The sequence below is a fragment of the Sander vitreus genome, chromosome 24 (genome assembly GCF_031162955.1).
Source record: "Sander vitreus isolate 19-12246 chromosome 24, sanVit1, whole genome shotgun sequence".
NCBI lineage: Eukaryota > Metazoa > Chordata > Actinopteri > Perciformes > Percidae > Sander > Sander vitreus.
In genome coordinates, this window is record NC_135878.1 from 11,624,174 (window position 1) to 11,650,731 (window position 26,558).

General features: G+C 42.6%; 1 protein-coding gene across 1 annotated transcript in view; it reads left to right on the top strand.

The window, feature by feature from the left end:
• hecw2b (HECT, C2 and WW domain containing E3 ubiquitin protein ligase 2b) overlaps window positions 1–19,866 on the top strand; it is a 146,959-nt gene extending 127,093 nt beyond the window's left edge. Inside the window, exons 23-30 of the mRNA XM_078243453.1 lie at window positions 13,534–13,688; window positions 13,758–13,857; window positions 14,020–14,149; window positions 14,293–14,439; window positions 14,638–14,752; window positions 16,206–16,291; window positions 16,546–16,658; window positions 17,234–19,866. Of these exons, the coding sequence (XP_078099579.1) occupies window positions 13,534–13,688; window positions 13,758–13,857; window positions 14,020–14,149; window positions 14,293–14,439; window positions 14,638–14,752; window positions 16,206–16,291; window positions 16,546–16,658; window positions 17,234–17,345 (958 nt within the window). The 3' untranslated portion in view covers window positions 17,346–19,866. The remainder of the gene's footprint in view (window positions 1–13,533; window positions 13,689–13,757; window positions 13,858–14,019; window positions 14,150–14,292; window positions 14,440–14,637; window positions 14,753–16,205; window positions 16,292–16,545; window positions 16,659–17,233) is intronic.
• Window positions 19,867–26,558: the final 6,692 nt, after the last annotated feature.

A 26,558-nucleotide genomic window follows, 5' to 3' on the forward strand; every position in this document is an offset into this window, starting at 1 on the left:
GGATTAGATATATTGTAGGCCTATACCAAAACTACACTGAGAGTGTTAGTACTATAACTTATAACTATTCAAATATAATGTAAGCAAATTTAATGTTGGGGAAGTAAAAGTTTCTTGAGAAGGGCACTATTCTGAGGATGTCCTTCTCTGTGGCTATTAACATGAATGTTTCCAGGTGTTCCTGAGAATTTCTGCTCCTTAAGCGATTCTTAATTCTAAATGACTAGGCCCTATCAATTTTGTCTGTGGAGCTTTCACAAACAACCACCAGGTCTTTGCCAGTTCCACAATAGTAAACGCAAATATGAAAGACAAGGAAAAACTGCACTCTGATGGAAGACAGACATAATGTGCAAGCTAGGATTTTTTGGTTAAACCTTTGGTTAAATTTGGTGAATTATTTACAGGGCACCAGACTGCGACCAAATGGTCGCATTTTGCGACCAAAATTTGAGAGTGTGCGACTGAATTTTACATCCAGTCGCACATGTGCGACCAGTAAATTTGCCCCCTTTTTTACACGTTAAACGTTGAAATTTCGGTACCTGAGAGCGCGTAAGCTCAAGCTTATCTGTCCTCTCTGAAAACTGACAGAGAGCGGAGCTCTGACACAAACACACGCACTCGCACACACGCACTCGCACACACGCACTTAGCTGTGGACAGTGCAAACTACGTAGGCTCTGCAGTTTTATTGAAGTCACAGTGAGTCAAGTGTGGTTACAGTTTTTCAAAACTTCACACAGGCAGCGTTTGCTGCGATATGATATTAGCGGAGCGCCGAAAGCGGTCGCGGTGCTGTTGACGTTACACTTCCTAAGCAGGCACAACAGTGGTTTCTGTGCCCTGGTGACTGACTGACAGGCTGAGGTTGTAAGGCAAGGCAACTTTTTTTCTACACCACCTTTCAGCAACAAGGCAATTCAAAGTGCTTTACATGAAACATTAAAGAGCAATTAAAAACGGTCATGAAAATAAAACAGGCTAAAAGAGAATATACAAATACAAGAATAAAAGTTACAGTGAGTAAGAAATGAATAATTATTCAATTTATTAGGTTGTAGGGATGCGTTTGGGAGGGGAGGATTTTGTTTAATTAATAAAATAACAATGTTCTAAGTACATAGGATAAATAGGTTTGACAACTGAAGTAATTGTTTTGTAATTATAGAGGTAAAGTACCCAAAAAAAGGTACTGTTGTCTAACGGAACCGAATTTCAGGTATCGGTACCAATATTGGTTCAGTAGTAGCTTAAACAATGCATGTTTAATTTTAAGTTGAATTCACTGTAGACTAGACCTGGTATATATATATATATATATTTTTGTTTTTGTTTTTCATGACAATGATGGTGCTGTCGGTTAACCTTCTATGTTGCATCTTCATAAGTGACACTGAATTTGAAACAGCACATTGTAATTTCTGTATCTATTATCAAAGTATTTATTAGTAATACAGTGGAAATTAGTAGAAATGTGAATATTTGGTTAGCATGTTAATTTACGGTGTGTGCCCCTAAATTTTCTGGTTGCGCCCCTAAACTTTTCAGTTGGGGAGCCACTGTGCTCCTAGTGAAAAAAGTTAGTCTGCAGCCCTGTATTTAGCCCCCTTTCCTGTTTGTTAGCACGTTTAGAGTGGTACCAATGCATGTCTGATATTTTCCCGTTTAAATCAATACCATAGTCTTCATCCTAGCAGCAAAAGTGAGCTCACTGCAACCTCTCATATACAACAAAGTGAAATTGTGGTCAACCCGCGATTAATTTCTAATGCGTTTAATGTTTCAAATTAACCTAACAGAAATTATTAAACACGTTAAGTTTGACAGCATTAAATGGCACGATCATTTTCATAATCATGATGCACACCCATGTTGATAGCTGACTATGCAATTCGCTAAGATAGGGGTAAAGGCAGCCTATTATAATGTGTCCTGCTCCTGGCACTTACCAGTACCTCTTGCTGATGTGAAATTAACTCTGCTGTCTGTTCCTCATCATGGCCCTCTGTGAGCTTTTTGCATTTTGCTGCATCAGTCTCAAGAGACTTGGCCCTCTTTTCTTTGAATTTTTCCCATCCACCTTTCTCCTTATGTTTTCTACTAGCCATTGTCACGTCTAATGATGTCGGCCTATAGACTGGGTAAACCTAGCCCGATCTGCCGGCGATTTGATTTCGCCCTGCAATAGGCCTACTCTTCTTCCTCAGTTTTCTTTTTTTTTACACGTAGCATATAAGTGATTGTATTAGTGCCCCCTGTTGTTGGCTATTAATATAGCTTTATTAGACTTTTTTGTGCAGACTTTTCCCGAATGCACAGATTGTCAGTCCGTCCCTGGTAATAACATGTAATTACCAAAGTAAACATCACAATAATAATAATAATAATAATAATAGTAATACTGGGGTAATAAGGTGATAAGAAGGTAACGGATGTAATAACATGCAATTATCAATGTAATAACTAGGAAAGGGTTCGTAATATAGTCATATTAATATTGTAATAACATGATAATAATGGGGTAATATATGTTGACGTTTTCACAGTATTATAGGCTACTATCAGCGTGATACCTTCCAAATTAGATCAAACGTCTTGGAATTTAAAATTGGTAATTACCATATTATAATGCTGAAATTCATCCACCCTTTATGTTCCAAATACTTCCCTTTTGTTTTAAGGTAATGCTTTACAAATTATATGTTTAATCTTGTGACTTCTTACCTGGAAACACATCTGGTAGTTTCTGTGTAACAACCATGAATCAGTGCTGCACAATGCAAAACTACCTGTTTCTATTTCATTTTGTTCTGTCCCCATCAGGACATTAGTTTACTTAAATGTTTTTCTTCTCCCATTGCTGGTAGTAGTTTGTTCCACATGCGTGTGTGTTCCTTTAAGAACTGTAGGACCTTTGCACCATGGGATTTAGTCAGGAAGTTGAATGTGAGCAGGACAGCCTCATTGTTTGTGTTGACAAACAATGAGGCTGTCCTGCTCACATTCAACTTCCTGACTAAAGTTTCAGCTTCAATCTTCGATGTTCCATGCCTTTGGTATGGTTGGATGTGAAATAGATGCTGACATACTGTTCTGATAGCTTTGTTAATTATTGTGCCATTATAAGTGCCATATGTATATTTTTGATGATGATTGATAGCTCATATTAGACTGACAGTATGCTTCAGTAAGCTAGTTTGCCACTATCTTGGGTTGTGCTTATTTAGATAAACAATATAGGTTATACTACGTACACTGTATAACAATACATGACATATTTCCTTTATTTCAGTTTACGTGTTAGCTACAATATATACTACCGCATTTCCAGGTAATCTCTGCACCTCTGTTATTCTAATATTACCATTAAATGAAATAGAAACAGGCAGTTTTGCATTTTGCAGCACTGATTCATGGTTATTACACAAACTACCAGACGTGTTTCCAGGTAAGAAGTCACAAGATTAAACATATCATTTGTAAAGTATTACCTTGAAACAAAAGGGAAATATTTGGAACATAAAGGGTGGATGAATTTCAACATTATAATATGGTAATTACCAATTTTAAATTCCAAGAAGTTTTATCTAATTTGGTTATATTATCAATATTAATATCATTATGCTTATTATAGGCTACTATAATACTGTGAAAACATCAACATATATTACCCCATTATTTGCATGTTATTACAATATTAATATGACTATATTACCATTACCCAGATATACATATGTTATCATTAAACCCTATCCTAGTTATTACATTGGTAATTGCATGTTATTACACATGTTATCTTCTTATCACCTTATTACCCTGGGGTAATAAGGTGATAAGATTACCCAGTTATTACTTTGGTAATTACATATTACCTATATGTTACCTCTTTATTATCACACTGTTACCCCACTATTACCATTTTATTACCAGTGCTACCCACATCAGATATTATTGATGTTGTTTTATTCCAAAACTCATGTACCTGTTCACACTCCCAGACCATATGCAGGAAAGTTCCAGTTTGTTCAGGTTGACAGAACGTACAATAGAATTACTTTAGAGAAGTATCTCTTCTGAGGAGTCCAACATGTCCTATAGCATGGTTAAAGTGGATATACTGGTGATTTGGGTTCTTGGAACACTGGCAAATGTTGTCCCAAACTATCTCCCAATTAATTGCGTTCCCCTCAGGGCTCAGTTGTTAACACCTTAGACTTTACCTCGACGTGAGAGGACGCTGGCGCTGTTTATTCGCCGCTTCTCCGTCTGCTATTGTGTTCCTGTTTGTTTGTGTTCGCTGTACCCCTAGCTCTGGACAGCCTCTGTACCTCTGGACAGCCTCTCAGCTGGTTGCCGAAGCCGCCTGGGCTCCTCGACCGGACTGTTGCCTCGTCGGTTAGCCGCTAGCTGGCTGCCCCCGTTCACCCAACGCGTGGCGGCTAGCTAGCTGCTAGAGCGGCTAACCCGATTGCTGACCTCCTTCTCACAGGAAACCTCCACCAGATGCGAGCCGTGACCGAGACTGGACTTTCATCTCCTCCTGTCATGCCGTGGATCATTTTGGCACTCACATCAGTCATCCACCTCTGTGCCCCTAGTCCACAGCTAACCGCTATCATGGAGCCCTCAGTCCCTCCGCTCAGCATCATGTTCAAATATTCAACTCTGCAAGTCGAACTCATCAACTACTCCATTCCATCCTGCATCCCAGCAATCAAACAGCTTGGACTTCTACGTCGACCCAGGTACATCCACAGAAGCTCTCGCCGCAAGTTTGTTTTTTCCACCACGGACAATCCATTCCATCCATCTAGTCACCTGCACGCTCTGTCGCACCTGTCCCACGTCATCAGAATGCTTCACCCACTGGATCACATAGGGCTGAACGCACCGTCAGGCTGCACAGAAAACCCGGACTGGACTGCAGTACTTTCCGCACTTCACATACCCTTAATCATACTCTCCAATCATTTGCAAATCCGCTCACTGTCCCCCCTTAACTGCAATGCCCCCACACCCCACCGACCCTTCCTCCTGTTCACCGAAACCTGGCAACAACCCAACGACTTATGGACTGAGGGCTCCATGATAGCGGTTAGCTGTGGACTAGGGGCACAGAGGTGGATAACTGATGTGAGTGCCAAAATGATCAACCAAGCATCCCCCCCTGGCTACAACTACATCTGCAAACCCTTCCCCTCCCGCCGTGGAGGTGGCCTCGCTGTTATCTTCAATCAGAACTTTTGCATCACAGAACTCAACCTCCCCTCAGTATCATCATTTGAATATCTCACCTTCAAAGCTCTTTCCTCCATCACAGTCATCCTCATTTACCGGCAACCTAAACCAAATCCCTCCTTCCTCTCTGATTTTACTGAACTCCTCACACTAGCCTCATCTCTCTCTCCACGTCTGCTGCTACTCGGTGATTTAAACATCCACATGGACTCGCCCACCTGCAAGCTCTCATCAGAATTCACCATTTTACTGGATAACTTCTCTCTCACCCAACATGTCACATTCCCCACCCATGAAAAAGGACACATCCTCGACCTGGTCTGCTCCACAAACCAACCGGTGCTCGACCTCCTTCTCCAACCCCACGCCCCCACCTCCTCAGAGAAATCATCTTGCGCAACCTCAAATCTATTGATCCCTACCATCGACGGCACCATTGTCTCCCCATCTCCCCAGGTCCGTAACCTTGGTGTGATCTTTGACTCCACCCTCTCCCTTCAGCCCCACATCCATCATGTCATTAAAACCTCCTTCTTTCACCTCCGCAACATCCCCAAAATCAGACCCTCTCTCACACCCCCCTGCTGCTGAAAGACTCATTCACGACTTCATCTCCTCCCGACTGGACTACTGCAACTCACTTCTACTTGGCATCAGCTCCACCAACATCAACCAACTCCAACTGGTCCAGAACTCAGCCGCCCGACTCATCACCCGCTCCAAATCCTGGCACCACATCACTCCAGTCCTAAAACAACTCCACTGGCTTCCTATCTCCCACCGGATCACCTACAAAATCCTGGTCCTCACCTACAAAGCCCTCCACCATCTGACCCCCTCATACCTCACTGACCTCCTCTCCCCGTACCAACCCTCACGGTCCCTCAGATCCACCTCAGCTGGTCTCTGGTCTCCTCTGCATCCAAAAGTCCAACCTCCGCAGTTTTCACATCATTCAGTTTTCACTTTTCATCTGTGCCTGAATCTTGTTTTGTTTGTCTCTATTATCTAAACCCTGTAAAGCAACTTTGAGTTCGTGAAAAGTGCAATATAAATTAAATTTATTATTAAGAAATTCACACGAGGAACTATGTTCATTTTAACAATAGCAATCCATCACTACAGAGTGATGCCAGCAGCACTGACCAATTGCCAGATCCCTTTGAACATTACTTAATATAGTTTCATAGTTGTTCTGGACAACTCGCTGTATAATGATGCCCAAATATGTAATTTTGCTTTGGGTTGGTATTGTAACACTAATGGCTGATGTCACATGCCTGTTGTTCAATAAAAGAAGATTAGATATTCCAGTTCGTTGAAGATCTTAAGAAATTTTGGAATAGAGTCCTCAAGATCAGAGATGTACAACAAAATATCATCTGCAAATAATGATATTGAGCTGCTATTGGATTTGATCTGGACATTACAGATTTTATTTTGCAAACAGCATGGGGGAAAGCGGGCATCCCTGTCGCAATAAAGCTTAATATCAGTCCCGATGAGGCTGATGGGCTGAAATTTGAGCAATCCGTAAGATCTTTGCCCTTTTTGGGTATATCAGAAATTAGCGCAGTGTTGGTTTGTTGGTGAAAAGTACCCATCTCTATGGCTGAGGTTAAAGCTTGTAAAATGGTAGGTCCTAATATGTCAAAATACTGTAGAAGAAGTTCTGATGGAATTCCATCCGTCTTCCATCCGTCTTCTCTTTTTAACTGTTTTTAATGCTGATTTAAGTTCCTCTAAGGTTGACCCAGTTCTTCTACCGCCTCTGGGTCAAGAAGAGGCAGGTTTAGTTGTTTTTTGAACTCCTGGCACTGTGTAGGATCTGGGTTGCAGGAGGACCCATACAACTTTGAATAGAAGGATTGAAAAGTGGCGCTGATATCTTTAGGATTTGTTGAGATACCTCGGTCTGTACGGATGCTGTTGATAGTAGCTCTAGATTTGCTTTGTTTTAATTTAAGAGCAAGCAATTTGCTTGGTTTACAGCCATCAAAATAATAATTTTGCCTCACTCTGTGCATTATGAATTCAGTTGTCCTTAGCAGATCATTTAGCTTTGTTCAACTTGTGACTAAAAGAGTATGTGTAGATTTAGAAAAACAAGTCTTAAGAGACTGCTCTAAAGTGTTGGAGCATTTTTCCAATTCCGCAATCCTTGCCTCTCTTTTCTTCTTCAAGTTGACCGCGAAGGAAGATGTGGAGTCTCTAATAAATCCTTAAGTTGCCTGCCAAATAAATACAGGGCCAGAAACTGAGTTGCATTGATTGATATTATATAAACTCAGCCAGTTTGGGTCTAAATTCTACATCAAAAGCTGTGTTCTGGAGAAGGGAATCATTAAATTGCCACCTCCTAGATCTTTCTCCTAACATCACAATGGTTATCACCGCATTGTGATCAGACAGAATTGCTGGTTCTATTGCTATCGTATGGAACATTGCCTTAAGCTCACTGGAACACAAACTATAATCAATGTGGGAGTGGGTGAGGTGACGTGTGGAAAAGAAGGTGTAATCCTTGCTAGTAGGGTTGTGTATCTGTAAGATGGTGGGATTCCACAACTGCATACATCAGACATGTTTTTGGGGCCTTTGTGTGATTGACCCCTGATCTATCCTGATTTAAATCTAGTACTGCGTTCATGTCTCCCCCTATAATTAGTGAATATTCATTGAGAGAAAGCAATTAATTGGTTAAGTGGTGCAAAAAACTTTCATCATATGTACACAAACCGAGACAAAGGCTATTTTCCTACTGCTTAATGCTTAAAGAAGGCAGGATATCTTATATATGTACCGTGGTACATATATAAGATAGCCTGCCTTCTTTACTACTTTTGTCTACGGTGAGTTAATAAAGGCCTAAAAGGCCAACAAAAATAATCTTTCAAATATTATTTTTGGGGCATTTTTAGGCCTTTATTGACAGGACAGCTGAAGAAATGAAGGGGAGAGAGAGGGGGAATGACATGCAGCAAAGAGCCGCAGGTCGGAGTCGAACCTGGGCCCGCTGCGTCGAGAAGTAAACCTCTTTATTTGGGCCTGCATTACCAACTGAGCTATCTGGGCACCCCAACAAAACGGTCTATGATCTGTACTCAATCCACTCGCTCTGCCTCCCGTGCACTGCACATCATCATCATCATCATTACTCCATAGTATCTATAAATGCCTTCGCCCTTCGTGGGTATTCTAATGTCTTAACTCCATCCTTGGTGTTGATTTGGAGCTTAGCAGGATATAGCATTCTGAATCTCACCTCTCGCTCATGCATTTTTTTCTTGCACTCCTTGTCACGCTTCATCTATGTTGCTCTGGAGTAGTCCGGAAATAGCATTTTGTTGTTATTTCACCAAGTCAGCTTGCCCTTGTTTCTCGCTGCCCGCAGCACCAAGTCCCTGTCCGATGATCTCAAAAACCTCACCAGAATGGATCTGGGTCTCTCTTTTGCCAAAAACTACTGGCTGGTGATTCTATTTTCAAATCTTAATTTTTTTCTCAGAGCACGTCGAACTCTTTCTTGCTAGCTGGTGGATGAGCATGCCCTTCTCTTTCGGCTGCTTCAAGATTTTCCATCCACTTCTCAATCTCATTTAGTCTGGTGAGTTTTTGAAAACACAAAGAAAAGTAGATTACAGTTACAGATTACAGTAATTACAGTACAGTAATCAATACAATATTTTACTGTAAACAAACAAAAAACAATCAAAATTAAAGCTGCAAGCAGCGTTAGAGGGGCCCCTCGCGCCTCTGCAAAGTCCATCGGATGAAATCTCTAGGAAGAGTTTGTTCAAGTATAACACCTTGACTTTTAGGCCTACTTCCTGTTGCCACTAGGGGGCGCTGACTTTGAGTCATTTTTGTCCAGTAAATGTCCTCGGAGTTTTATGAATCCTGATAAGTTTCGCCAAGGTCTTAAGACCATCTTAAGATGGCACAGACCAAATTTGAAGTTGATTGGATTAAATCTCTGGGAGGAGTTCGTTAAAGTACGATATGTGGAAATGGCCAAAATCGCACTAATTTCGAACTTTCAATTCAAAATGGCGGACTTCTGTTGTTCCTGTTGTGTTTTTTGTATGTCTTGACATGCTACATATGTGTACCAAGTTTCGTGAGTGAGTTAAACGTACTGCAGGGGCTCCATTTTTTTTATTTTGTAGGGGGCGCTAGCGAGCCATTTTTGTGCGCCTATTCCCGAAACCCTTACAATACGTACATTTTCACCAGATTTGATGCGACTGCCAATTTTGGTGAGTTTTTGAGTATGTTAAGCCCCTCAAAAAGGCGATTAATTTGCCGGATAAAGAATAATAAGAAAAAGAATAATAATTCCTTTAGTTCCAATAGGGCCTTCACCGCTGTTGGCGCTCGGGCCCTAAATAATTGCACTAAAATTACAGTGCAATGGTAAACAAAAAAATGTTTTGTAAATGATGGGGTGGATGGTTTACGGATCCCGCCTTCTGTTAGGGTCTGGCTACAACACCTCACTCACATCACGAGGTTGGTGGACATTATCCCAGATGATGACAACAAACCTGGGCAGCTGTGGTCCACATTATGTAGTGCATCGAGAAACGTGATTATGTGTGAAGTATTGTAGGGACCTAGAGTGGCATGGTGATGGAGAACTCCTTGAAGACTAATGGCAGCACACAAGGTGATCATGTATTTGGGTTTGTTGATATTTTTTAAATAGTGTTTTGCATTTTGAAGAGGGAAGTGTTTTCCCAATGATTGCAAGAGTTTTCATTGTCAAACAAAGTTTCTAATGTAATCAGTGTGTAGTGTTTTGCAAGAAGTCCATCCATCCATCTTCATCCGCTTATCCGGGGTCGGGTCGCGGGGGTAGCAGCTCCAGCAGGGGACCCCAAACTTCCCTTTCCCGGGCCACATTAACCAGCTCCGACTGGGGGATCCCGAGGCGTTCCCAGGCCAGGTTAGAGATATAATCCCTCCACCTAGTCCTGGGTCTCCCCCGAGGCCTCCTCCCAGCTGGACGTGCCTGGAACACCTCCCTAGGGAGGCGCCCAGGGGGCATCCTTACCAGATGCCCGAACCACCTCAACTGGCTCCTTTCGACGCAAAGGAGCAGCGGCTCTACTCCGAGCTCCTCACGGATAACTGAGCTTCTCACCCTATCTCTAAGGGAGACGCCAGCTACCCTCCTGAGGAAACCCATTTCGGCCGCTTGTACCCTGGATCTTGTTCTTTCGGTCATGACCCAGCCTTCATGACCATAGGTGAGGGTAGGAACAAAAACTGACCGGTAGATTGAGAGCTTTGCCTTCTGGCTCAGCTCTCTTTTCGTCATAACAGTGCGATAAATTGAATGTAATACCGCACCTGCTGTGCCGATTCTCCGACCAATCTCCCGCTCCATTGTCCCCTCACTCGCGAACAAGACCCCAAGGTTCTTGAACTCCTTCACTTGGGGTAAGGACTCATTCCCTACCTGGAGAAGGCACTCCATCGGTTTCCTGCTGAGAACCATGGCCTCCGATTTAGAGGTGCTGATCCTCATCCCAGCCGCTTCACACTCGGCTGCGAACCGATCCAGTGAGTGCTGAAGGTCACAGGCCGATGATGCCATCAGGACCACATCATCTGCAAAAAGCAGCGATGAGATCCCCAGCCCACCGAACTGCAACCCCTCTCCACCCCGACTACGCCTCGATATCCTGTCCATAAATACTACAAACAGGATTGGTGACAAAGCGCAGCCCTGGCGGAGGCCAACTCTCACCTGAAACGAGTCCGACTTACTGCCGAGAACCCGGACACAGCTCTCGCTTTGGTCGTACAGAGATTGGATGGCCCTGAGAAGGGACCCCCTCACCCTGTACTCCCGCAGCACCTCCCACAGTATCTCCCGGGGCACCCGGTCATACGCCTTCTCCAGATCCACAAAACACATGTAGACTGGTTGGGCATACTCCCAGGCTCCCTCCAGGATCCTTGCAGAGTAAAGATCTGGTCCGTTGTTCCACGACCAGGGACGGAATCCGCATTGTTCCTCTTCAACCTGAGATTCGACTATCGACCCGAACCCTCCTTTCCAGCACCTTGGAGTAGACTTTACCGGGAGGCTGAAGTGTGATACCCCTGTAATTGGCACACACCCTCTGGTCCCCCCTTTTTAAAAAGGGGAACCACCACCCCGGTCTGCCACTCCTTAGGCACCGTCCCAGACTTCCACGCAATGTTGAAGAGGCGTGTCAACCAAGACAACCCCTCCACACCCAGAGCTTTAAGCATTTCTGGGACGGATCTCATCAATTCCTGGGGCTTTGCCACTGTGGAGTTGTTTAACTACCTCAGCAACCTCCACCAGGGAAATTGATGCCAATCCCCCCCTCATCCTCCAGCTCTGCCTCTACCATAGAGGCGTATTAGTCGGATTTAGGAGTTCCTCAAAGTGCTCCTTCCACCGCCCTATTACCTCCTCAGTTGAGGTCAACAGCGTCCCATCCTTACTGTACACAGCTTGGATGGTTCCCCGCTTCCCCCTCCTGAGGTGGCGAACGGTTTTCCAGAAGTACCTTGGTGCTGACCGAAAATCCTTCTCCATGTCTTCTCCGAACTTCTCCCACACACGCTGCTTTGCCTCTTTCACGGCAGAGGCTGCAGCCCTTCGGGCCCTTCGGTACCTTGCAACTGCCTCCGGAGTCGTCTGGGATAACATATCCCGGAAAGACTCCTTCTTCAGTCGGACGGCTTCCCTGACCACCGGTGTCCACCACGGTGTTCGTGGGTTACCGCCCCTTGAGGCACCTAAGACCCTAAGACCACAGCTCCTCACCGCAGCTTCAGCAATGGAAACTTTGAACATCGTCCACTCAGGTTCAATGCCCCCAGCCTCCACAGGGATGCACGAAAAGCTCCGCCGGAGGTGTGAGTTGAAAGTCTGTCGGACAGGGGGCCTCCTCCAGACGTTCCCAATTTACCCGCACTACCCGTTTGGGCTTACCAGGTCTGTCCAGAGTCTTCCCCCCACCCCTGACCCAACTCACCACCAGATGGTGATCGGTTGACAGCTCCGCCCCTCTCTTCACCCGAGTGTCCAAAACATATGGCCTCAGATCAGATGAAACGATTATAAAATCGATCATTGACCTTTGGCCTACGGGTGCTCTGGGTACCAAGTACACTTATGAGCATCCCTATGTTCGAACATGGTGTTCGTTATAGACAATCCATGACTAGCACAGAAGTCCAACAACAAACAACCACTCTGGTTTAGATCAGGGAGGCCGTTCCTCCCAATCACGCCTCTCCATGTGTCTCCATCATTACCCACGTGCGCGTTGAAGTCCCCCCAGCAGAACTATGGAGTCCCCGACTGGAGCCCCCATGCAGGACTCCACTCAAGGTCTCCAAGAAGGCCGAATACTCTGAACTCTTGTTTGGTGCATATGCACAAACAACAGTCAGAGTTTTTCCCCCCACAACCCGCAGGCGTAGGGAGGCGACCCTCTCGTCCACCGGGTTAAACTCCAACATAGCGGCGCTCAGCCGGGGGCTTGTGAGTATCCCCACACCCGCCCGGCGCCTCACACCCTGGGCAACTCCGGAGAAGAAAAGAGTCCAACCCCTATCCAGGAGTATGGTTCCAGAACCAAGACTGTGCGTAGAGGTAAGCCCCACCAGATCTAACCGGTAGCGCTCCACCTCCCGCACAAGTTCCGGCTCCTTCCCCCACAGAGAGGTGACATTCCACGTCCCCAGAGCCAGCCTCTGCTGCCCGGGTCTGGTCCGTCGAGGCCCCTGACCTTCACTGCCACCCATGTGGCAGCGCACCCGACCCCAGCGGTTCCTCCCACAGGTGGTGGGCCCATGCGATTTTTATATTTATTTGCAAGAAGTGTGTTGCAGAATTGCAAGGAAAGTGCAAAGCAGAAAATATGTTTGTACTTTTGCCTTTGTTTAAGGCATGGTTACAAAAGGTTAAGGGTTTGATGCTTTTGTCCAACCATTCACTTTTATTGTGTAAGCTATCGGCAAAAACTGTAAGTTGGAGAGTTTTGTCTCCATCGAGACGATACAGCGGCAAATTTCCTTTGGACCCTCCAAGTCAGCTGAGATCTCCGCCAGCGTCACGTTATCAACCTGTTGCTTATCTATCTTGATGTTTTAAACCTTCTTTGTCATTGGAACAACAATTGACACAATAGACTCCAATCTAAATTCTGAATGCTACAAAATTATTGAACATAAGTTAAAAAAAAATTATTTCAACTACTGACATGTATGGTAATGTAGTAAGGATTGTGTGTGTTGCAGGTTGGACTACAGCGGGCCTTCCAGAGAGTTTTTCTTCCTGGTTTCCAGGGAGCTGGTCAACCCTTATTATGGTTTATTTGAGTATTCTGCCAACGACACCTACACCGTCCAGATCAGTCCCATGTCTGCATTTGTAGACAATAAAGCTCAGATATGATCTTTAGTATCCTGATTAACTTTGTGTGTGTGTGTGTGTGTGTGTGTGTGTGTTTGTGTGTTTTTCAGGTTCCGGTTCAGTGGTCGCATTCTGGGTTTGGCTTTGATCCATCAGTACCTGCTGGATGCCTTCTTTACCAGACCCTTCTATAAAGGCCTACTGCGCATGTATGTGTATACAAAGCATAGATGCATACTTTTTAAACTCATTTTGTGTGTGTTTAATGTGACCTGGATTGCGACAGGTCTCTCTCTCACACACACACACACACACACACACACACACACACACACACACACAGACACTTACTCTCATTTCCCACAATATAGTCTCTGTGACCTGAGTGACCTGGAGTACCTGGACGAGGAGTTTCACCAGTCCCTTCAGTGGATGAAGGACAACGACATAGAAGACATGCTGGACCTCACCTTCACTGTCAATGAAGAAGTCTTCGGACAGGTTAGGCTCTGAGTGTGTTTCCATTTATACACATATGTGGCAAGACAGAGAGACTTATAAAAAAAAGTCTTTGCTTTGTCTTAAAGAAGAAACTGACAAAACAGATCCTTTTATTAATTTTTTGTGTGTGTGTGTTACCATAGATAACAGAAAGGGAGCTGAAGCCTGGCGGAGCCAACATCCCTGTGTCAGAGAAGAACAAAAAGGAATACATTGAGCAGATGGTGAAGTGGAGGATAGAGAGAGGAGTTGTGCAGCAGACTGACAGCCTGGTCAGAGGTTTCTATGAAGTATGGCTTAGTGTGACATAATTTAACATCTAACACCTCACAACAACTACATACTACTACGATGCTTTAACATATTTATGCTTTTTCCAAACTATATGATATGTATTGTGTGTGTGTGTGTGTGTGTGTGTGTGTGTGTGTGTGTGTGTGTGTGTGTGTGTGTGTGTGTGTGTGTGTGTGTGTGTGTGTGTTTTCTAGGTGGTGGATGCCAGGCTAGTATCAGTGTTTGATGCAAGGGAGCTGGAGCTGGTGATCGCCGGCACAGCTGAGATTGACTTATCAGACTGGAGGAACAACACAGAGTACAGGGGAGGTATGGAAGAAAAGATGGATGAATGGGCTGTTTATCAGACAAAATTAATGAAAAGATACGACTGTCAAAATAAACGATAATAATGAGTTAACGCAAATTTCCAAAACAATTTGACACACGATTAACGCGTGTTAATTAACGTGTTAACATGTTCTGTGATTTGGGCCTCAGGCCGCTCCGTAGTATGGGAAATCAGAAACTGATGCAGCAGTAACCAGGGGTTAAAGTGGACCCAAATTATCTGAAACGGCGTTCCGGCACTTTCGATTAATAAGTAAATTAATCTAATTAGCAGTTTCATTTTTTTTTTTTTTTTGTGTTTCCTCTTTGTTTACAATAACGCCAAATATCCATTCCAGTGTTCCCCTATTCACTCTCAGAAACGCACTGCTGTGATTCCAAGCACAAGTGCCAAGGAGACAAGTAGTCTTAGGCACCACTTGTGCATGGTGCCTGACGCACCACTGCGTCAGGCACCATGCACAAGTGGTCACAGCCGAAGGGCCAGACTTGTTCAAAAAGACTGAGAGTGTTGATTCATAGGTCTTTTGAGGAAGAGGAGAATTGACCCTGCCTGAAGGAAGCCTAGGGCCCCTGTCTGGAGCCAGGCCCAGATGGAGGGCTCGTCAGCGAGCGCCTGGTTGGCTGGGTTTGCCATGGAGCCCAGCCTACCAGACTTTTAAAACGCAAAAACACAAAGCTCTGACTGTTGTCTGTGCATATGCACCGAACAGCAGCTTGGAGTATTGGCATCCTTCTTTGAAGACCCTGAATGAAGTCGGGACGGTCGATGATCAAATTTGTGATTGCATCGTCTGATCTGAGGCCGCATGTTTTGTACACTCAAGTGAAGACAGATGTCAAACTGATCACCAACTGGTGGTTAGTTGGGTCTGGGGGTGGGGGGAAACTCTGGATAGACCTGCTAAGCCCAGGTGGGTGTGGGTGAACTGGAGAAGGCCCCATTCCGAGTGATCTTTAATTCACACCTCCGGCAAAGCTTTTTCAGGTTGGGGGCATTGAGCATTGGGCAATGTTCAAAGCTTCCACTGCTAAAGCTGCGGTGGGGAGCTGGGTGTGTGTGTGTGTGTGTGTGTGTGTGTGTGTGTGTGTGTGTGTGTGTGTGTGTGTGTGTGTGTGTGTGTGTGTGTGTTTGAGGGTTACCGTCCCTTGAGACCCTAAGACCCTACCCTCAAACACCGTGGTGGACACCGGTGTTCAGGGAAGCCTTTCAAATTAAGGATGAATATGTTACATTATGTCCTGGAGGACTCCGGAGACGGTTGCATGGTACCAACAGGCCCAAAAAGCTGCAGCCTCTGCCGTAAAAGGAGGTGTGGGAGACGTTTAGAGAAGCCATGGAGTAGGACATTTGGTCATCAGCTACCTCAGGAGGGGGAAAAGGGGAACAACCCAAAGTAGTTAGTTACATGACATAATGTGTTATGTTTAGGTTACCATGACAACCATATTGTAATCCGGTGGTTCTGGGCAGCAGTGGAGAGGTTCAACAACGAACAGAGACTACGGCTCCTGCAGGTACGTGTGTGTGTGTGTGTGTGTGTGTGTGTGTGTGTGTGTGTGCGCGTGTGCGCGTGTGTATTCACATTGATTGTCAACCAGTCAGTCAAAAAGATTGAAGTCTGGTATGTACTGGTATTTATCAAAGTGTTTGTGTGTGTTTTTAAAGTACAACAGGAATTTTTTCCACCTCTTTTTCAGTCTTCTTATACTCTTTTTCCATCTCTGTTCCTCTCTCCCTCCGGCTCCCTCCTTCCCCTCTGCCTTTTCAGTTTGTAACCGGTACATCCAGTATTCCTTATGAGGGCTTTGCTTCTCTGCGAGGCAGCAATGGACCCCGCAGGTTTTGTGTGGAGAAGTGGGGGAAGGTCACAGCACTGCCCAGGTAAACACAGAAAGCACACATTGCTCATCAGGGTTTGATTTTGGTCACAACTTCATGGCGTCATCATTTTTACTGTGATTTTATATGCGAATTATTGAAAATTAAAACAATTTAATTAGGCTAAAGTATCCAAAAATGTACTAGAGTAATGTACTGTTACTTTGTTGAAACAAGTATTCAAAAAGAAGTAAAAGTAGTCACCAAAACAATAACTTGAGTAAGAGTACAAAAGTACATACAAAGTTAAAAGGAACATAATGAGTTACCAGGCAACAGTCAGTAATTTGGCCAAGGAGATTATGGCGGACTATTTCTGGTAGACTATTTATTAGAATAGTTTTTTTTCCACTTTTTGTTTTTGTACTGAATAAACAGTACTGATTTGGTATAAATTAAACAGAGTTATAAGAGATATAGTGAGCTTCAGAGATGCTAGGTTATCCGTTTCCCTGTTTCAATGGAATTTGATATTTGTAATAAGGAACAAGCTGCTCACACTACGCCTTCTGTATAGAAACGGTATTAAGTGAAAGAGGTATCCAGTGTATGTTATCACTCCTGTGGTCTCTCTTCAGAGCTCATACCTGTTTCAACCGGTTGGACCTGCCACCATACCCGTCCTTCTCAATGCTGTATGAGAAGATGCTGACCGCAGTAGAGGAGACCAGCACCTTTGGGTTGGAATGAACCTACCCAAATCTCAAGGACTGCTTGTGGTAGTAAAAAGCCATGATGGACAAATGTTCAAAAAGCTGGATTTAAATGTATGGCTTGCGTTAATTTATAATATAGCAGAGGCTGATAAGACCGTTGAACCATTACGCTGCACTCTGACCTTTTGAAATGTACAGAGGTAAACACTTATTTTTGGTTGCACGTGCACATATTTCGCACCTACTTAGTAACACACACCTAAATGATGTGATGAATGAAGACCCACACTGCCTTTGAGACCAGAATCCTAACTGCCGGGATTTGACCAATCAGAACCCAGGATGTTTTTTTTTCTCTCTTTGATACCAGGAGTTTAAAGTTTAAGAAGATGCAACCACTGCCAAAAGCTGAGTGGACTCAGTCTCTTTTATTCTAGTGTCAATGGACCTCAAAAGGTTATACGCCTGTCCAGAACTGTGAGCTTCAATGACGCGTCTCCTTGCAGTTATTTCTTAAAGCCTTTCAACACCCGCCTGATATAACTTTTGGTAAAGTTTGTGGAATTTTCCTGTGAACTTCTACAGCTAATTTTGCAGTCCAGACAGATGCTTTGGTATTGTTACAGTATTTTCATCTGCAAGAAAAAGTGATTTTCTAATGAACATAGAACATGAACATGAACATCATAACATGGCCTGACATGTTATTTTAATCTAAATAACTTGTGATGTAGATTGTGTGGGAAGTGTTTTTGAACCCGATCTGGAAAAATTTAACTTACAAATTACATAAAGTATGTAACCATGTATATTTACTTGGATTTTATTTGATTGATTTAGATCAGAACTGAAAGACTTCCCCAACTACAACTACTGGTGTCAAAACCAGGTCATCTGATTTTAAGATGCCATTTTAAGTCCACTTTATTATGTACTTAGAAAATGACTTTATCACCCTGAGATATTTTGAAAAAAGATTTTGATTAGTTCTGGACCCACTTTTCCTGTTTACACTTTTAAAGTCAGTATTTCTGTTTGAAGTTAACACTTGGGTTGGAACTCAGGTATATTTTCACATGCAAATTCATCCATCCATTTATCGTCATCCGCTTATCCGGGGTTGGGTAGTGGGGGCAGCAGCTCCAGCAGGGGAACCCAAACTTCCCTTTCCCGAGCCACATTAGCCAGCTCTGACTGGTTGATCCCGAAGAGTTCCCAGGCCAGGGTGGAGATATAATCTCTCCACTTTAGTCCTGGGTCTTCCCCGAGGCCTTCTCCCAGCTGGACGTGCCTGGAACACCTCCCTAGGAAGGTGCCCTAGGGAGGTGTGTTCCATACCACAAAGGAGCTGCGACTACTTAGAGTTCCTCACAGATGACTGAGCTTCTTACCCTTATCTCTAAGGGAGACGCCAGCTGGTGAGGAAACCCATTTCGGCCGCTTGTATCTGGGATCTCGTTCTTTTGGTCATGACCCAGCCTTCATGACCAAAGGAACGAAAATTGACCGGTAGATTGAGAGCTTTGCCTTCTAGCTCAGCTCTTTTTTCATCATCGGGTCCAGGACCTCATCATCTGCAAAAGGCAGCGATGAGATCCCCAGCCCACCGAGCTGCAACTCCTCCCCACCACGACTACGCCTCGATATCCTGTCCATGAATATCACAAACAGGATTTGTGACATAGCGCAGCCCTGACTTCTCTCGCTTTGGACATACAGGTATTGGATGGCCCTGAGAAGGGACCCCCCTCACCCCTAACTCCTGCAGCACCTCCCACAGTATGGCCCTCATTTATGAAACCTGCGTACGACCTAAAACAGGCGTAGGACGGGTGTACGTCGATTTCTACGCAAAGCAAGGCATTTATCAATTTGAACGTGAGCGTAGGCTGCAATAAAATCTCACGCATGGTCTGAACTCGTGTACGCACGTTTTTGAGTCAGTGTGGCAGCATATAATCCGTTGATCAGTCTCACTTATCAGCAATGGCAGATCTGGCTCTTATAGAAGACCTCTATGCGCCGGTAACAGTGCACACGTACGCGCACGGGCCACGGTGGAGCGCTCCATCGGATTGATTAAGGGCAGATGGCTTTCATCAGCGATATCACCCATACACGGCAGAAAAAGTCTGCAACATTGATTTAGCCTGTGGGGTTCTGCACAATATCGCAGAAATAGGAACATTTTCCTGCGCGATACATATTGATGGAGCCAGATGATCCAATGCCCAGAGAGTGGGGCTATTCGAAGGAGACAGGATATTATTCCTCGCAATGATATTCAATACAGGAAACATGACAACATTTTTATTTATTCTTCAGGTTTTCGTTTCTCTTTTAAAGTGTCGTTAATGGCCATAGTGAACGATTTATTTCTGCCATTGACCGAGTTATTTTGGCTTGTTTTTCCAGCCCCTCTGCTGTCAGGAGACAGGGTCGGGTGGTGGTCCAGCACAGAGGGGCGGAGGACACACGCTCTCCCTCACAGCTGTTGCCTGGTTCTGACTCATGAAAAAAACACGAGTAAAATAAAAGACACTGCATAAACTCTGCTACTGTGTGTTTATTTAAATATAGGTAGGTGTAGGCCAAAGAGATTGCAAGCCTGTATATTACTATTAGGACTATAGCATACATATGTCAAGGATGTATGAATTAAATAAACTTCAGCTGGAATCCGATTTACTACGGCAACACTGTAGTAAAAATCCCTGCATCAGGGACTGCATCAGTGATCTCTTTCCATTCCACATTCTTTCTACAGCCTTTAATACCAGTTTTCAGGCTGCCAAATAGTACACATGTTGGTGCAAATGAACCTGAGATATCAGGGTTTCAATCTCCACTTCTGAAAAGTGCCGGATACGTCTCGCCATGTCGTAAATTGTAGGGGCGAGGCCTCAAAACCGAGAATATATTGAGGCGTGATATTTAAATTATGGTCGTTTCCAGCCGCTGCATTTATCAATGTACGACCATTCTTACGCTCTGATTGGTGTGATACGAACGTTTAATGAATCACACGTGAAGCCTGTCGTAAGATGATTTCTGCGCTCATAGCTGCGCTGGTTTCTACGTTCGGTTGATAAATGAGGGCCTATGTCTCGGTCATATCCAGGGGCCTCATTTATAAAACTGCGCGTAGATTCTATTCTGAAAGATTGTGTGCGCCAAAAAGTCAGAATTTTCGTATTCAAAAACAAAATTCTGATTTATAACACCTTACACCTCATATGTAATAGTTATGTGTACCATGTGCAGTCATTGAAAATAAGTTATTAAATTGACATGCTTTTCAATAAAAACATGTTAATGGGATATTAGTAACAAATGGCTGTAATTATCAAAACAAGGTTTCCACATTCTTTGTGGTGGTGACTAAATATGATTCTAGCTTGGAAACATAAATGGAAGCCTTTGCTAAGAAATGGCTTTGAAGTTGCTTATTGCTCAAAACAAGAATTTCACATAACAGGAAGCTGTTTGGAGGCAAATTCACATGCTTCTTGCATTGACACATCTTTTATGAGGGATTCTGGTGAGAAATGGCTGTAAAGTTACAGTAGTCTTCAAAACAAGGTTTTCACATTACAGTAATCTGGCTGGAAGAAAACTGATGTACTTCATAAACATGTTTATTGCGGCTTCTGGTAAGAAATGGCTCCAAAGTTGCATTAGTGAGAGAGCAAGGTTTTCACATCACATGGAGTTCTTTGGAGGGGATTTCACATGTACCTCACATAGAAATATATTTGTGGGTGCTTCCTAAGAAACAGCTATAAAGGTGCTTTAGTGCTCAAAACAACGGTGTCACATCACAGGAAGTTGTTTGGAGGCAAATGTACATGCTTTCCGGTATAAACATGTTAATGGGAACTTCTGGTAACGAATGAGAGTCTTCACATCACATGAAGATCTTTGGAGGGGATTTCACATGTACTCCACATAGATATATATTTATGGGTGCTTCCTAAAAAACAGCTATGAAGGTGCTTTAGTGCTCAAAACAAACGGTGTCACATTACAGTAATCTGGCTGGAAGAACGCTGATTTACTTCATAAACATGTTTATGGCTGCTTCTGGTAAGAAATGGCTCCAAAGTTGCATTAGTGAGGGTTAACGTTTAATTAGTGAGCAGAGCAAGGTTTTCACATCACATGGAGCTCTTTGGAGGGGATTTCACATGTACTTCACATAAAAATATATTTATGGGTGCTTTATCACAGCTATTTAGTGCTCAAAACAACGTTGTCACATCACAGTAAGTTGTTTGGAGGCAAATTTACATGCTTTCCGGTATAAACATGTTAATGGGAACTTCTGGTATGAAATGGCTGTAATAATCAAAACAAGGTGGAAACATTCTTTGTGACGGTGACTACATGTGATTCTAGTTTGGAAACATAAATGGAAGCCTTTGCTAAGAAATGGCTGTGAAGTTACTATAATGTTTAAAACAAGGAGTTCACATCACAGGAAGCTGTTCAGAGGCATATTCACATGCTTCTTACATTGAAACATCTTTATGAGGGATTCTGGTGAGAAATGGCTGTAAAGTTACAATAATTTTCAAAACAAGGTTTTCACATTACAGTAATCTATCTGGCTGGAAGAAAACTGATGTACTTCATAAACATGTTTATGGCTGCTTCTGGTAAGAAAAAGCTCAAAAGTTGCATTAGTGAGGGTTAAAGTTAAATTAGTGAGCAGAGCAAGGTTTTCACATCACATGGAGCTCTTTGGAGGGGATTTCACATGTACTTCACATAGAAATATATATATGGGTGCTTCATCTCAGAAACAGCTATTTAGTGCTCAAAACAACGGTGTCACATCACAGTAAATTTTTTGGAGGCGAATTTTCATGTTTTTCGGTAAAAACATGTTAATGGGAACTTCTGGTAACGAATGAGAGTCTTCACATCACATGAAGATCTTTGGAGGGGATTTCACATGTACTCCACATAGATATATATGTATGGGTGCTTCCTAAAAAACAGCTATGAAGGTGCTTTAGTGCTCAAAACAACGGTGTCACATTACAGTAATCTGGCTGGAAGAACGCTGATTTACTTCATAAACATGTTTATGGCTGCTTCTGGTAAGAAATGGCTCCAAAGTTGCATTAGTGAGGGTTAACGTTTTATTAGTGAGCAGAGCAAGGTTTTCACATCACATGGAGCTCTTCGGAGGGGATTTCACATGTACTTCACATAGAAATATATTTATGGGTGCTTCATCTAAGAAACAGCTATTTAGTGCTCAAAACAACGATGTCACATCACAGTAAGTTGTTTGGAGGCAAATTTACATGCTTTCCGGTATAAACATGTTAATGGGAACTTCTGGTAAGAAATGGCTGAAATAGTTCAAACAAGGTTTCAACATTCTTCGTGGCGGCGACTACATGTGATTCTAGTTTGGAAACATAAATGGAAGCCTTTGCTAAGAAATGGTTGTGAAGTTGCTTATTGCTCAAAACAAGAATTTCACATCACAGGAATCTGAATTTCACATCACAGCAAAGCTGTTTGGAGGAAAATTCACATATTCTTGATAAACATGTTAATGGGAATTTCTGGTAACAAATGGAGAGTTGTCACATCACATGGAGCTCTTTGGAGGGAATTTCACATGTACATCACATAGAAATATATTTATCAGTCCTTCCTAAAAAACAGCTATAAAGGTGCTTTAGTGCTCAAAACAACGGTGTCACATTACAGTAATCTGGCTGGAAGAACGCTGATTTACTTCATAAACATGTTTATGGCTGCTTCTGGTAAGAAATGGCTCCAAAGTTGCATTAGTGAGGGTTAACGTTGTATTAGTGAGCAGAGCAAGGTTTTCACATCACATGGAGCTCTTTGGAGGGAATTTCACATGTACATCACATAGAAATATATTTATCAGTCCTTCCTAAGAAACAGCTATAAAGGTGCTTTAGTGCGCAAAACAACGTTGTCACATCACAGTAAGTTGTTTGGTGGCAAATTTACATGCTTTCCGGTATAAACATGTTAATGGGAACTTCTGGTAAGAAATGGCTGTAAATAGTTCAAACAAGGTTTCAACATTCTTCGTGGCGGCGACTACATGTGATTCTAGTTTGGAAACATAAATGGAAGCCTTTGCTAAGAAATGGTTGTGAAGTTGCTTATTGCTCAAAACAAGAATTTCACATCACAGGAATCTGAATTTCACATCACAGCAAAGCTGTTTGGAGGAAAGTTCACATATTCTTGAAAAACATGTTAATGGGAACTTCTGGTACGATATGGCTGTATTAATCAAAACAAGGTGGAAACATTCTTTGTGACGGTGACTACATATGATTCTAGCTTGGAAACATAAATGGAAGCCTTTGCTAAGAAATGGCTGTGAAGTTACTATAATGTTTAAAACATGGATTTCACATCACAAGAAGCTGTTCAGAGGCATATTCACATGCTTCTTACATTGAAACATCTTTATGAGGGATTCTGGTGAGAAATGGCTGTAAAGTTACAATAATTTTCAAAACAAGGTTTTCACATTACAGTAATCTATCTGGCTGGAAGAAAACTGATGTACTTCATAAACATGTTTATGGCTGCTTCTGGTAAGAAATGGCTCCAAAGTTGCATTAGTGAGGGTTAAAGTTGTATTAGTGAGCAGAGCAAGGTTTTCACATCACATGGAGCTCTTTGGAGGGGATTTAACATGTACCTCACATAGAATATATTTCATGGGGTGCTTTATCACAGCTATTTAGTGCTCAAAACAACGATGTCACATCACAGTAAGTTGTTTGGAGGCAAATTTACATGCTTTCCGGTATAAACATGTTAATGGGAACTTCTGGTAAGAAATGGCTGTAAAGTTACAATAATCTTCAAAACAAAGTTTTCACATTACAGTAATCTGGCTGGAAGAACACTGAGGTACTTCATAAACATGTTGCTTCTGGTAAGAAATGGCTCCAAAGTTGCATTAGTGAGGGTTAAAAGTTGTATTAGTGAGCAGAGCAAGGTTTTCACATCACATGGAGCTCTTTGGAGGGGATTTCACATGTACTTCACATAGAAATATATTTATGGGTGCTTCATCTCAGAAACAGCTATTTAGTGCTCAAAACAACGGTGTCACATCACAGTAAATTGTTTGGAGGCAAATTTACATGCTTTCCGGTATAAACATGTTAATGGGAACTTCTGGTAAGAAATGGCTGAAATAGTTCAAACAAGGTTTCAACATTCTTCGTGGCGGCGACTACATGTGATTCTAGTTTGGAAACATAAATGGAAGCCTTTGCTAAGAAATGGTTGTGAAGTTGCTTATTGCTCAAAACAAGAATTTCACATCACAGGAATCTGAATTTCACATCACAGCAAAGCTGTTTGGAGGAAAATTCACATATTCTTGAAAAACATGTTAATGGGAACTTCTCGAAAGAAATGGCTGTAATAATCAAAACAAGGTGGAAACATTCTTTGTGACGGTGACTACATATGATTCTAGCTTGGAAACATAAATGGAAGCCTTTGCTAAGAAATGGCTGTGAAGTTACTATAATGTTTAAAACAAGGAGTTCACATCACAGGAAGCTGTTCAGAGGCATATTCACATGCTTCTTACATTGAAACATCTTTATGAGGGATTCTGGTGAGAAATGGCTGTAAAGTTACAATAATTTTCAAAACAAGGTTTTCACATTACATTAATCTATCTGGCTGGGAGAAAACTGATGTACTTCATAAACATGTTTATGGCTGCTTCTGGTAAGAAATGGCTCCAAAGTTGCATTAGTGAGGGTTAAAGTTAAATTAGTGAGCAGAGCAAGGTTTTCACATCACATGGAGCTCTTTGGAGGGGATTTCACATGTACCTCACATAGAATATATTTATGGGGTGCTTCATCTCAGAAACAGCTATTTAGTGCTCAAAACAACGATGTCACATCACAGTAAGTTGTTTGGAGGCAAATTTACATGCTTTCCGGTATAAACATGTTAAGGGAACTTCTGGTAAGAAATGGCTGGAATAGTTCAAACAAGGTTTCAACATTCTTCGTGGCGGCGACTACATGTGATTCTAGTTTGGAAACATGAATGAAAGCATTTGCTAAGAAATGGCTGTGAAGTTACTATAATGTTTAAAACAAGGAGTTCACATCACAGGAAGCTGTTCAGAGGCAAATTCACATGCTTCTTACATTGAAACATCTTTATGAGGGATTCTGGTGAGAAATGGCTGTAAAGTTACAATAATTTTCAAAACAAGGTTTTCACATTACAGTAATCTATCTGGCTGGAAGAAAACTGATGTACTTCATAAACATGTTTATGGCTGCTTCTGGTAAGAAAAAGCTCAAAAGTTGCATTAGTGAGGGTTAAAGTTAAATCAGTGAGCAGAGCAAGGTTTTCACATCACATGGAGCTCTTTGGAGGGGATTTCACATGTACCTCACATAGAATATATTTATGGGGTGCTTTATCACAGCTATTTAGTGCTCAAAACAACGGTGTCACATCACAGGAAGTTTTTTGGAGGCGAATTTACATGTTTTTCGGTAAAAACATGTTAATGGGAACTTCTGGTAACGAATGAGAGTCTTCACATCACATGAAGCTCTTTGGAGGGGATTTCACATGTACTCCACATAGATATATATTTTTGGGTGCTTCCTAAAAAACAGCTATGAAGATGCTTTAGTGCTCAAAACAACGGTGTCACATTACTGTAATCTGGCTGGAAGAAAACTGATGTACTTCATAAACATGTTTATGGCTGCTTCTGGTAAGAAATGGCTCCAAAGTTGCATTAGTGAGGGTTACCGTTGTATTAGTGAGCAGAGCAAGGTTTTCACATCACATGGAGCTCTTTGGAGGGGATTTCACATGTACTTCACATAGAAATATATTTATGGGTGCTTCATCTCAGAAACAGCTATTTAGTGCTCAAAACAACGGTGTCACATCACAGTAAGTTTTTTGGAGGCAAATTTACATGCTTTCCGGTATAAACATGTTAATGGGAACTTCTGGTAAGAAATGGCTGAAATAGTTCAAACAAGGTTTCAACATTCTTCGTGGCGGCGACTACATGTGATTCTAGTTTGGAAACATAAATGGAAGCCTTTGCTAAGAAATGGTTGTGAAGTTGCTTATTGCTCAAAACAAGAATTTCACATCACAGGAATCTGAATTTCACATCACAGCAAAGCTGTTTGGAGGAAAGTTCACATATTCTTGAAAAACATGT